Raw genomic sequence first — 12,500 nt, forward strand, 5'->3', positions numbered from 1 at the left:
TTTGATCCCCCATGGGTACATATTCCTGCACTGCATGGGGGTTGGACTAGATCAGGGTTTCCCAGACTTGGGTCTCCAGCTGTTGATTTTTTGTACTACAACGGGCATCATCCCTTGCCAGCAGGACCAATGGTCAGGGATGATGGGAACTGTAGTCCAAAAGCAGCTGGAGACCCAGATTTGGGAAACCCTGAACTAGATGATCCACGGGGTCCCTTTCCAACTCTATGAATCTATTACTAGGCTGATTGACCGTGGCTGCCTATAGTCTCCCAGAGGCCATTCTTCTACTTCTATTAAAGTGGCAGGAATTCTGCCCTCGTTTGCGTCTGGACACCCCAACAATAAATCCCATGCCATAGGCCTGGGACAGACATCCTGCAGATGCTGTTGGACCCTAACTCCCCAGTCAGCATGGGCAGTGGTCAGGGATGATGGGAGATGTAGTTCAGCAACATCTGCAAGCTAGGCAGCACGTTGGCTACCCCTGCCATAGGCTATAACCCTATCTAGACACTTATTTGGTGATATTTATTTCGGAATAAACATACGTAGGGGTGCACTGCTCACTATTAATTCATGAAAAGGGTGCTTTCCTCTGTCTTCCAGGACCACATGTCATTTCGTTTAAGTGAGGATTGGGCCATAGATCCGTGGGAAAACATCAGCTTTATACGCAAAAGTTCAGTCTCTGGCATCCCCAGATATGGCTGGGACAACTTTCGGTCTGCAATCCTGGAGAGTACCGGTAGCTACCAGTCATCTTAGACCAGGGATGGAAAACCTATGCGGCTCCCCACTTTCTTTCTTTGCTGCACTCCATTTCCCATCATCCCCCGGCTATTGCTGGGGTTGAGGGGAGCTGAGTCCAAAGCCCTGGGTTCCACCCCTTGGTGTAGACATGATGGGGGGAACCGTCTTCAGCCCGAGGGTCCCATTCTGTCACAGGCAGCGTCCCAGGGGCCACAGGCTGGTGGCGGCAGCCGTAGCTATAAGTAAAAGTGACTCTTTTCAGTAGGCTGTTTTCGAGCCACGAAAAACCCAGAGATCGCTACCCTTCTCCGTCTCTCCACCTAGGCAGCCAAGAGGCACCATCGCAGTTGGAAGCAACATCTCATGGCCTGAGGAGAGTTCTGGAGGGCCTCATTCGCCCCGGTGCCTGGGATTCCCCACTAGATTGATCTGACTGGACACAAGTCCTTCTCCTTTGTTCCCGTTCACACCATTCATAACCTTACATTTATTGGGGTTGCACTATTATGTGTCCTTACCCAACAGTAGATCCCACTGAATATAGGAAAAGCATAGGCTCGCAAGGCCTCCCCAAGGCACCGAAGGCGCTAGTCTACTCCAGGCGCTTGGAAAGGTCAATTGCTCTGTTCTGTGCTTTTTCCAGTGCTTAGGATATACAGTGGTACCTCGGGTTACAGACGCTTCAGGTTACAGACTCCGGTAACCCAGAAATAGTACCTCGGGTTAAGAACTTTGCTTCAGGATGAGAGCAGAAATCGTGCGGCGGCGGCGGCGCGGCGGGAGGCCCCATTAGCTAAAGTAGTACCTCAAGTTAAGAACAGTTTCAGGTTAAGAACGGACCTCCAGAAGGAATTAAGTTCTTAACCCGAGGTACCACTGTACTTTTTTTCCTGAGGGGAGCCGACCACAACCCTACACTATTTCTCAGAGATCAGGTTTATATCATGGCCTCGCCTTCGACCTAGAGATCCTTGCAGGGACCAAGCACTTTTGTGCCGGCTGCAGAATTCTGCCTGTCTCGAAAACCCACGCGCTTTTACGCCGACAGTAGTGTCAGAAAAGCTGCCTCCCCACCCACCAAATTATGAAGAACAAAACGCAAGCCTGGTTCATCTAACTCTGATCTTACAGTGATCTTAAAGTGGTCGGGAGCGAGAGAAGACCAGCGTTCTCACATTGGAGATGACTCTAGTTCCTTGTCTTTGGAAACATAAAATCTAAGCACCCTCCCCGCCCCAAGCACTCGGTGTGTGGCAATCGGTGCTCCCGATGTCAATCTATAGGCTTTGGATCAGAGGTTTTGGTTTCCCTCGTGCGCTTCTGGTGAGATGCCAGCTCCACTTTCGGATGGATTTCGTTTCCAAACAAGAAGCGCCTTTACGCATTTTACGCATTGCTCGGTAAGAGAATGTCTGTTGTTATTACGCACATTTCAAACCGGCTTCCAGATTGCTCAGGGCAGCGGCTCCTCTCCCCCACCCCTTTTATTTTTGATTGGTTCAAGGTCATCCAATGAGGTTCGTGACTGAATGGGGATTTGAACTTCTGGCCTCCCTGCTTTAACCACTGCACTACTTTGCTCTTAATTCAGAGATGTGCGTTTTATACTGCGATCTTGGGGGAGAGGCGGGGAGCGGTGGTGTCATAATTCTGAATGCTTCCCCGCTTTCTTTAACGCTCGCTGCATTTACTAAACTAGCACATTAGTGAGTGGTCTGCCAAACCCTTCTCTTTGATGGACTAGTTTTCTACTACAGCGGAGTGTTGTTTATCCTTTCCTCTCCAGGAAGCAACCAAAAAAATATACCGTAATCCCCCCCATTTGTTATCTAAAGGCGTACAGATCACAACTCAGGAACTCTAATTCACTGCCACTTTGTTCAGCATAACTAGTTGAGCAGCCTAAGATCAGAGGATGACAAACAGATCCAAAACACCTCATGCTGTAGTCAGGCTCACGCCTCTCAATGGAATTTTCAAGTAGGCCAACTACAGATTAAGAAGTCCAGTCAAAACCAGATCAATAGGGATTTTGCCATTACCATCTCTACACTGTTGCAGAACCTACATTTCATCTTAAAAGGAGTGATGCTATTCTTCTTTGCATTGGGCCAACACCATGCAAACTCAGGAGTTCAAAGGAATTTGTGTCTTTGCCGGAATTAACTAATGGAGACAAAAGTTGTAGATGCCTGCCAGAATCACTGAAAACTCCTTATTACGTAAATGCATTATTGAAAACTGGTGTCTAGCCACATTTTTTTAAAAGAAATGGTATTTGGTTAGTCTGATTCAGAAAACAAACACTTTCTGGAGAAGGAGAGGAAGAAGACCCAACTGATGTGGTTGCAAACAGCTGCCAAGCCATTGATCCCACTGAAATCAATGGGACTGGGGAGTCCAAGTGGTGCCCTCCAGACAGGCGTGCCAACTTGAATAAAATGGGGGGGGGCAGGTAAGCCCCACCCTGCATGGTGCACACACACCATTTGAATAGCAATCTCCACCAACTTTGGGAGTCAAGCCCCCTCAAATATTTTATTGGGCAGGGCGGCTGAAGGGACCTTGGCCCCTAGGAGTTGGCTCCTATGTCTCCAGATATTGCTGGACTCCAACTCCCATCATGCCTAACCACCAGCCATGCTGGTTGGGGTTGATGGGAGTTGTAATCCACAACACTTGGAAGGCATTGAAAGTGTTAGCACACAACTCAGCTTGCTTAGGGATTTGCATGGGGTTGAAGCAGACAGAAAAGGGAGCCTCCAAATTTCTAAACTGTCTCATTGTCCTTTGATCTCTGCGCTGACCTTTTCTTTGATGGTAGAATGATATTCTCAGGTTGCAGCTATCTCTTCCTGCCTCCTTCACATTTTCCCTTGAACCCTCTTGGAGAGAGGTCATATTTTGATGTATCTCTGCCGGGTGCAAGGAGCAAGGTGGCTCCCTTGCACCTCCCAACATAATTAGTTAGAACTGGAACTCCTTTCTATAAAACATGTATTTTCTGTAATAAGCCTAAGTTTTCATGTCTGTCCACACCAAGTGTCTCTGTGTGCTATTGCAGCCACTTTCCCCAGCAAAGGGTTCAGCTCACCTTGCAAAGTAAAACAACAGAGGGCCCCACATTGGCTACCCCTGTCATAGGGTTTCATCCTTATTCACACACCCCAATCTTAGGAGGGACCATAAAAGTCACCTAGCCCAACCCCCTGCTTAAAATGCAGCATCTGCAATGCAGCTGGCAACTATGGTATCCCTGACAAACAGCCACCCGGCCTTTGCTTAAAATCCTCCAGTGAAAAAGAGCTAACAAGCTGACCAGATTTAAGAGAGAGAGAAGGGGGTCTGCAGGCATCAGTAGATGAAACTTTTCACAGTGTGGGGGATCAACACTTAAGCAAAGTAGAACCTCCCTGATTAACACTCCCAAGCCCTAAAGGGTGGAAAACCTTCTTCAAGTCAAACCCTTCAAGTTATGGCTTCAAGAATGGCTATAGGGTGATAATGTGTAACTGATCCACCATAAGCATTCTCAAATATGCTTCCTGTGCATTATGGATCCGGCTATTAGAAGATAAGCCTTCATTCTATTCAACTTGACATGTTCACTGTTTTCTGTTAGAACTAGAGGACCTGACTTCTCCACTTGCTGCAAGGGTTGGGGCAGCTGTGGCACTCCAGAAGTTGCTGAACTCCCAACTCTCATCATCCCCAGATATTGTAGCCAATGACTAGGTATGATGGGAACTGCAGTCCAGCAACCTCTGAATGGACACAAGTCTCCCACCTCTAGCTTACTTTAAGATCAAGGATGAAGTTCTTTTCAATCTCCCTCCAGCAACCTCATGATTCAACAACAACAGCATTAGCAGTGGTTTTAGAGTAAAAAAATAAAACAGATTCAAGTCTTCATTTCCTGCCCTCAAAGCAGGCAAGTCCCTTCAGTTTTACAGATAGAGGGGCAAAAATGATGGATAAGGAGAAATGACACCTTTCTCTCTTTCCCCTTGGCTCCCACAATAAATCTTTGAATGAAATGCAGGATGGGGCACACCCAGATGCAAACCAAAAACTCTAATCACTGGAACACAGTGCGTGTGCTGTATTGGGAGAATTTTGCTAAAATGCAGCAGTTAACAGCCCAGCCTTGTGCTACCTTTACTCCAAAATGAGTCTTCCTGAGTTCAATGGGGCCTATTCTTGTAGAACTTCAGCCTTAGTAGAGCAAGGGAAGTAATATGGGACAAGGACTACAGTCAAGGGTAGGCAACGAATTCTATGATTAAGGACACCCAACAGTGTAATCCTAAACAGGCTTGCTAGGGAGTAAGTTTCAGAGTGCTTCACAAGACTTGCTTCTGACTAAACAAACTTAGATCTGCATTTCAGGTGTCCCTGTAATGACTGTTCTCTAGGTCAGTGGTGGGCAGAAATGTGGTGCTACTGATAGATCTCTGGGTGATTTGAAGTAGATAAGCAAGGATTCCTCAAGGGCAATTATTTAAACAATGGCAGCAACCAAATGCTATCTCCTCCCTAAATCATAGAATCATAGAGTTGGAAGAGACCACAAGGGCCATCGAGTCCAACCCCCTGCCAAGCAGGAAACGAATAAATAACCCAGCTGAAATGAAGAGGGGGAGAGAGGATTTGAGTGTGGAAGGTCTGGGGCACTATTCGGTTTTGACACTCAGAATCCTTTTCTGGGTTCAGAATTCTTTCGATCTAAGGGAATGACTTTTGCGCCAGGCTCCGATGGGTGGATTTCATGATTCTATTTTAAAGCGAAACCACAACCCAAAGCAGATCCCGCCAAGCCTGAAGTCTGTTCAGCCCTGCTCTGGGCTCTGAACCTCATGCCTGCCCCACCTCAGAGCTCTGCCACGGAACGCCTATATATCCTGCGCCCTCCCAGCCCCCTCGCTGCTCATTGCCAAGTTAGCAAGGATGTAAGGGGAGAAAAGGAGGGTTGCTTAATCAGATTGAGCCCTGAAAGGATAATTTGCCTGTTTGCGAGCATCCCAAGGTCATCAACACTGACGAAAAGAGCACACAGGAACAATAGATTCATTTGAAACAATATTTTACAGACGTTTGGCGATCAATATGAGCTGCTGTATTATGCCAGGCCAATCTGTTAATGCTCTTAATGGGCTTCTCATTCCGTTTGCACACACTATGCTAAGTCGATAGAGCAAAGTGATTGTTACAGAGACACTTGCAGCACATTCCGGGGCGGGGGGAGGCAGGCGGAGGTTGAGGAACCCACCCCCGTTTTGAATTTCCAGCAGATTATTATTATTTTTTACTCCCCTCTCCGATCTCACAGTTTGCATAGCTAGGTTTATTTGGCCAACTTTCTTTCCTTTTTCAAACTGATCCTACCTTCTCCCCTCTCCGCCCAGCATCCTTCTCGCGTTACTTTCCGGGTCCAAGGACGAGGTAGAAACTTTTTTAAAAAAGGTACGTGTAAAATACCCCTTCCCCACAGAGCAAGATGTTTCAATCGAATTACCTCTTTCAGTTCTTCTGCTAAACTCTACAGAGCTGTTGGCTGCTGGAGGCGGCGTCTGCTCTGCGTTTTAATCTCCGCCAAGTCTGCTGAATTCTTCCCCCGCCAGATCTGAAGTCCCGAGGAAGTTTTATATCTTGGTGCCTGCTGTTGCCTATACACAGCAAGCCTCTATTTACTCCTAAATAAAAGAAATACATGTATGTTGCTAATACAAACATCCGAGCGAGTCCTGTTCACTGGAGCTTTAAAGAAAGGAATGGCGAAGGTGGGGGGGGGGGGGAGGAGAGACAGAAGGGAACAGGGGAAGATAAAGTAGACTCTCCCTCTCTTGCATGACAAACAAAGGCAGAGATTTGTCAGAGTCCAATTTCGGCAATAAAGAGAAGTGGCGGTGGAGTGGCTGCAGATTAAGAAATGGCAGCAAATGCCTTTGAATTGAGACCAAACAGGCTTGCCTTGGTGGTTTCCAAGAGATTTGTTTGGTTTGGAACCATTATTATTATTTAAAAAAAAGGTACAACAATCCATTGGGGCTGAGTGGTTACTTCCACGTATTGTTTTTTAGAAGAGAAATAAGCTCTCTTTACTGTCCACTACAAAGGAGCCCCAGTTCAACGCACGAGTTGCATATAAAACGTTTGACATTTCCAAGCGCAGCCTATGTGATCTCAGGTCAGAGGCTCGGGGAAGGCCTGTTCCTTGCGCCCTAGCTAGGGATGGCCAAGTGCGGGCCTAGAAAGAGAGGGTGAGCAAGGGCTCTTACTTAACCCCCAGATCAAAACCCTGGGCCTTCAACAGCCCAGAGCACACTTTGCAGACCGAAGCAAGTTTGTCTAGGGGCGCGCGCCTGACTTATCCACGCAAACCTCTATAGCTGGCGCGCAATGACGCGCAGGAATTGTTTTCGGGTGGCCGTTTCCCACTCACTCACTTGCTACTAAAACATCTCTGGCTTGATGAAATGTGGATGCTTTTCTTTTTTCTAAGCAAGACTTTGAGGAGTCCATCCTGGATCTATTCTTCTCCTTTTTTAAAAAGTGGGTCCTTGGACCTCGATTTCAGTGAGCTGCAGATTGCGTTTGAAGGGAGCTGAAATTATACTTAAGCAAGGGCCTCGGAGGGAGAGAGAGAGAGAGAAGGGGGCAGATCAAGAGACCTGAAGAAGTTGTGCTTCCCTTCCAGCGGGTTCCTTCAGGGGGCTGGAGGAAGGAGAAACCCCTGCTTGGGGCCCTTCAGAGAGAATGGACCTCAGGTCAACAAGAGGTTAGAATGAGAGGCGTAGGGGCGCCCAAGACCTGTCCACACCTCCATTTCCTCACTGCGTACCGGAGTTTGATTTTGAACTCAGCGGCTTGAGAGTTGGTCTTATGAAGGAGGAATTCGGGGTCATTAAGTGGGCTGCGGATCAGGACTTGCTCCTTGCCAACTGACTGTCTAGCTAGCTAAAGGTTCCTAATCGCAGTGTCTGAGGACACCGTGCGTTAAATCGCAGCAGCTTTCGCCAAGCTGGTGCCCTCCAGCTGTTGTTGGACTACAACGCGCCATGAGCACCAGCCGAAACTGCTGGGAGTTGTACTCCAAAATCTCTGGTTGGCCACTGTGGGAATAGGATGCTGCACTAGACGGGTCATTGGTCTGATGCAGAAGGCTCTCCTTACGTTCTTAAAAAGAGTCTGCTGGATCAGACCAGCATCCTGCTCTCACACTGGCCAACCTGCGTTGTACAACCCCCACAGTCCTATATGGGGGGGGGGGCATGTTGGAGAAGGCTGCGTTATAAGGCCTTGACCCCTGGACACATAGGCTAGTGGGGAAACCCTGGCGTCTCAGCCAATAGATAGGGACTCTGTTGCCATTTTGAACCGGAACGCTTTGGCAGAGAGGGGAGGGGGAATTGCAGGCAACAGAAGCAGGTGTAACATATAAAAGAAAGATAAAGAAATAAGGTGGGGGGGGCAACAAGCTGTGCTCGCCTCCAACTGGTCCTTTCTCGATTGAGTAAAGACAGGGTGAGCCAGGAACCGTTTTCTAGGCACTAACCACAAATAGAGAAGTTATTTTTCTCGGCGTTTGATAACATTGCGGCAGGGTGTTCGCCAATGGAAGGAGATATTTGCTGTTGCAACAGGGCTTTTTAATGGATTGCTAGTGGCTTGGCCCAAAGTTAGTATTGCAAACAGCCCAAAGGCATCAGCTTGTTTGCAGGTGACACAAGGAAGATCGTATTTTGACTCTACATTTCTGTTTATTTTCCATTTATCACACAGGCCAAGAGGTTTTAATCCCAAACGAAAGGAAAATAAATGGTTATCTCTTCTCCTTCCTTCTTGTTTCTTTCTTTTCTGGTGAAACCTTGCCTCAACTGTATACATACATACACACAGAGAATTATTCACGACAGTTTTCTATAAACGGAAAACGATATTATCTCTCAAAGCGGGCCCCAAAGATCTATTGAAGAGCACACGCCCTGTACCAATTGAGCTCAAGAGATGGAACAAAGAAAACAAAAATCGCCCAGAAAAATACTATCTGGGTAAGTTTTCTCTGGAGTGAATAACAACAGAACCATGACCTTTTCTCTCTCTCTCTCTCTCTCCCTCCCTCCCTCTCTTGGATGAACTGTTGAAGAGCAAATTCATTAAAAAGCTGTAGTAAGCATCAATGATTTTCATTCTCTCGGAGTTGAATGGAAAGCTCCAGCAGCCTGATTTGGCCCTTAGAAACACTTTACATTGGCAAACCGGAGTGAAATCGGATTCAAAGTGGGACTAGGAGGGGGTTTCTATTAGGGTACAAGGTGCCTTGACCCAGCCCCTGAGTGTTGCGGCTTTGGAGCAGTTCTGCAACAGAGATACACTCAGATTGGAAATCAAATCCCGGCCCCGTGCGCTTGGAGAGCTCCAGGAACACCAGAAAGGCTCCAGAGTCGGAGTCTCTCCAAAAGTAAAAAAAAGGACCAAGCGCGCGTCTTTCCCGATTAGATGCTTCTGTCAGCCAATCTGATACTGCCGAAGGCTCAGGGTTTTGAGTTCAAATGCTGAGCTGCGGGAGAGGAGGAGACCACGCGGCGACTCACAGTTGGAACAAGCGGCGCGCGCTGCCCACTTCAGCGCGCAGAAAGGCTGTGCAAATCAATCCTCCCCTCTGCTTGCCTTTCTCCGTCTCTAGCTGTGACGCTAGGGGTTTTTTAACCCGTTGCTCGCGGCGCGTGAAGCCATCAGCCTGCTATCTACTGCAGAACACTCCAGAGAGAGCGGAGAAGGGCCGAAACCAGACGTAGAGCGCATCGGTTCTTGCAAGCACAAGCGTCTCCCCTATTTTTTTTTAAAAAAGACTTCTCTCCCCACCCTCCCTCTCCCCACCCTCCCAGCCCCACAACCCACCGATCTAGTCTCATCCTCAAACAAAAAAAACCCCTTTGCTCTGATTCTCAGTTTTATCCCAGTCTCCTGATTCTTTCGCCTACCGAAAGCGACGAGGTCTGTAAATTTAGCCAAAATGCGTCGTTTTGTTTGTGAATGGATGATCTGAAGCAGAAACGTTTACCTGAGACGGCACGTAGGACTTCGAAGGCGCAGCCGATTATCCATAAGTCTACAAGGCCCCTAAAACGCCTGCTAGTCTCAGCAACAGGCGTTTTCGACTTATGTGGAGTGTTTTTGTTTTTTAAAAAACTGCTTTAGAAAAAGTCTCCTCTGCGCAGGCAAACCTGGCCGGCTCGTTCCCCCCACCCCGCCTTTTTTTTTTTTTTTTTTTTTTTTTTAAGAACAAAGACTCCTCTGTCTACCTCTGCAGGTTCAGCGATCCCTTGGAGTTGGAGAGGCGGGCTTCCCTGCGTCCCACTAGCGAGACGGTTTAGGACACCTGTTATCTCTCCTTTCCCCAAGTCCCCTCCTTCCGTTTCTAAAATAATCAAGCAAAACACCACCATCGTCACCAGTAATGAACAGGTTTTCTTTATTTGTTTCAGCCCGCCCCTCCCTCCAATCACGACACTGAATTCTTATAACAATATTTTCTTCTTCTTTAAATTTTAAAAATAGGACTGATCCCTGCTAGAGAGGGAGAAGGTGGGGAGGGGAATAAATCTGGGGAGGCCCGGAAATAATTTGTCAGACAACAGGTGAGAAAGACTGACACGAAAGAATTCGAGATTCCACCCCATTCAGGCGAAAAACCCCACGCGCCCTCCTTGAAACTGACAAGAAAGCTGTACAGAATAGCAAATAAGTTACAATTCGTCTTTAAAGAGACTGATTGTCCATCACTTAAAGCGCCCGACACACTCGACCTCTTGTGAAGTTTGGAGTTCAGGAGCAGCTGCCTTTTGTCCGTCCCCGCTTTTTTGTCTCCCCCGTTATATTTGTGCACTTCTCCCCCCCCAAAAACCCGACATTTCCTCTCCTACAACTCCCCCCACAAAAATACACCCTATAGTGCTTTCAGAATCGTACAATATTGCACAGGTCAGCGGTATAAACCAGAGGAGCTGCTGCTTTGAAGAAGAAACGGGGACCGGGGAAGGCAAAGAACTACAGCTCTCCACAACATCTTTTTTTTATTATGATTATCATGATTATTATTCTGGAAAGAAAGAAAGAACCAAAGATATACGCACCCGGAACAGAATAAAATAAGGAGTGTCATAAATAATCAAGTCAAAAATGGTTCACGGTGACGCTTGCCGCTTTTCTCCTTAGAGATCCCAGAGAACTGGAGACTCGGGCAGTTAGGACCAACAGATCCTTTCAAAAGTGGACCAGGGCCATAAGGCCAGGAGGCTTCCAAGCAACATAGCACCCCCTCCTCTCCCCGCCAGCATTTGGCACCATCTGGACACGTGATTTCTCCCCACCACCACCAGTGCACGAGGGTGATCTCCTTTTGCGCAACGCTTCTCCATTTATTTTTTTAAATAGCCAAATCCACCTTAAAGCAGAGCAAAGCTAAGCGCTCTCATCAGCCCCCACTCTCTACTTCTACAGAGCCCGGGTTGTAGTTCTGTGGTGGTCTCACCACGACCGTTCTGTCCTCCTCCTGAACAACCCAAAAGTAGAAGGAGCCAACCGCGAAGGGGAAGAGTCTCTCCACGCCGGGCGTTGCGCAGAGCACCCGGGCGCTACTTACACAGCCAAATCTTTGCTTGGTTCCTGCTGGTCCTTGGTGATGGGGGGCGATCGCTTCGTCCCGGAGGCCTGGGCTGCGAGAGGCAAGAGAGGGTGGCTGTCCCTCAACGCGGTTCTTAAAGAAGCCACCCTCCTTCCATCCATCCATCCATGACCCCTTCTCATGCCTTCCTTCCCCCCCTCCCTCCCTGCTCCGTTCCCCTCCTGCCTCCCTGACTCGTCCCCTGTCCGTCTGAGCTAGGCCCAGTCCTCAGACGGGCCGCAGGAGCGGCACGGAGGTGACCACGGGGTGCGAGTAGTAGACGGGGTGGGGGAAGGTGAGCAGGGGCTGGCTGACAGGCGCGCTGGCCGCCGTCGGGCCGCCTCCGCCGCCTCCGCCCGCCCCGCTGCCCCCGCCGTCGGCGCCGGCGCTCTCGTGGTACAGGATAGGCACCCGGACAATGCGCTGCGCCGCCGCATGGCTGAGGTTGGCCGCCTCCAGCTCGGCGGCCAGCTGCCGCTTCCACTTGTTGCGCCGGTTCTGGAACCAGATCTTGACCTGAGTCTCGGTGAGGTGGAGCGAGGCGGCCAGGCCGGCGCGCTCGGAGCTGCTCAGGTAGCGCTTCATGTCGAAGGTCGACTCCAGCTGGAAGACCTGGCTGCGCGAGAAGACGGTGCGTGTCTTCTTCTTGCGGCAAGGCTTCTTTTCCGGGCTGCCCGCCTCCGACTCGCGCTTTGGCCAGTCCTCGGCGCCGCTCTCCTCCTTCTTCACCTCCTCCGAGTCGCTCTCCTCCAAGATGATCTCGTCGGGGCTCTTGGAGTCCAGCTCCTTCGCCTCTCGCTCGGCCTTCAGCAAGGGCTCGTCTGGGGAGTCCCTGTCTGTGCCCACCGAGGCCGGCGAGGAGTCTCTGAGGAAGGCTTTGTCCACGGAAACTGCAGAGGAACAGCAAGACACACGCACACAAAGAGCAAAAGTCAAGATCCGAGCAGCCAGCGAGGCCACCGTCAGCCCTGCACGACTGTCAAGCTCTCTCTCTCTCTCTCTCTCCTCCCTGCTGAGCGGAGTGGAGCTCACTCCCTGGAAAGTGGGCTTGTGACTGAACTCACGAGGGAGTAAGCCTAGT

General features: G+C 49.3%; 2 protein-coding genes across 2 annotated transcripts in view; both read right to left on the reverse strand.

The window, feature by feature from the left end:
- The window catches only part of HMX2 (H6 family homeobox 2), a gene marked incomplete at its 5' end in the record, with an annotated part of 31,653 nt that extends 20,091 nt beyond the window's left edge, over positions 1 to 11,562 (reverse strand). Inside the window, one exon of the mRNA XM_081862032.1 lies at positions 11,399 to 11,562. Within this exon, the coding sequence (XP_081718158.1) occupies positions 11,399 to 11,562 (164 nt within the window). The remainder of the gene's footprint in view (positions 1 to 11,398) is intronic.
- HMX3 (H6 family homeobox 3) overlaps positions 10,813 to 12,500 on the reverse strand; it is a 3,985-nt gene continuing 2,297 nt past the window's right edge. Inside the window, exon 2 of the mRNA XM_081862031.1 lies at positions 10,813 to 12,309. Coding sequence (XP_081718157.1) covers positions 11,648 to 12,309 — 662 coding nt within the window. The 3' untranslated portion in view covers positions 10,813 to 11,647. The remainder of the gene's footprint in view (positions 12,310 to 12,500) is intronic.

Source organism: Podarcis erhardii, assembly GCF_964252035.2.
Source record: "Podarcis erhardii genome assembly, chromosome: 5".
NCBI lineage: Eukaryota > Metazoa > Chordata > Lepidosauria > Squamata > Lacertidae > Podarcis > Podarcis erhardii.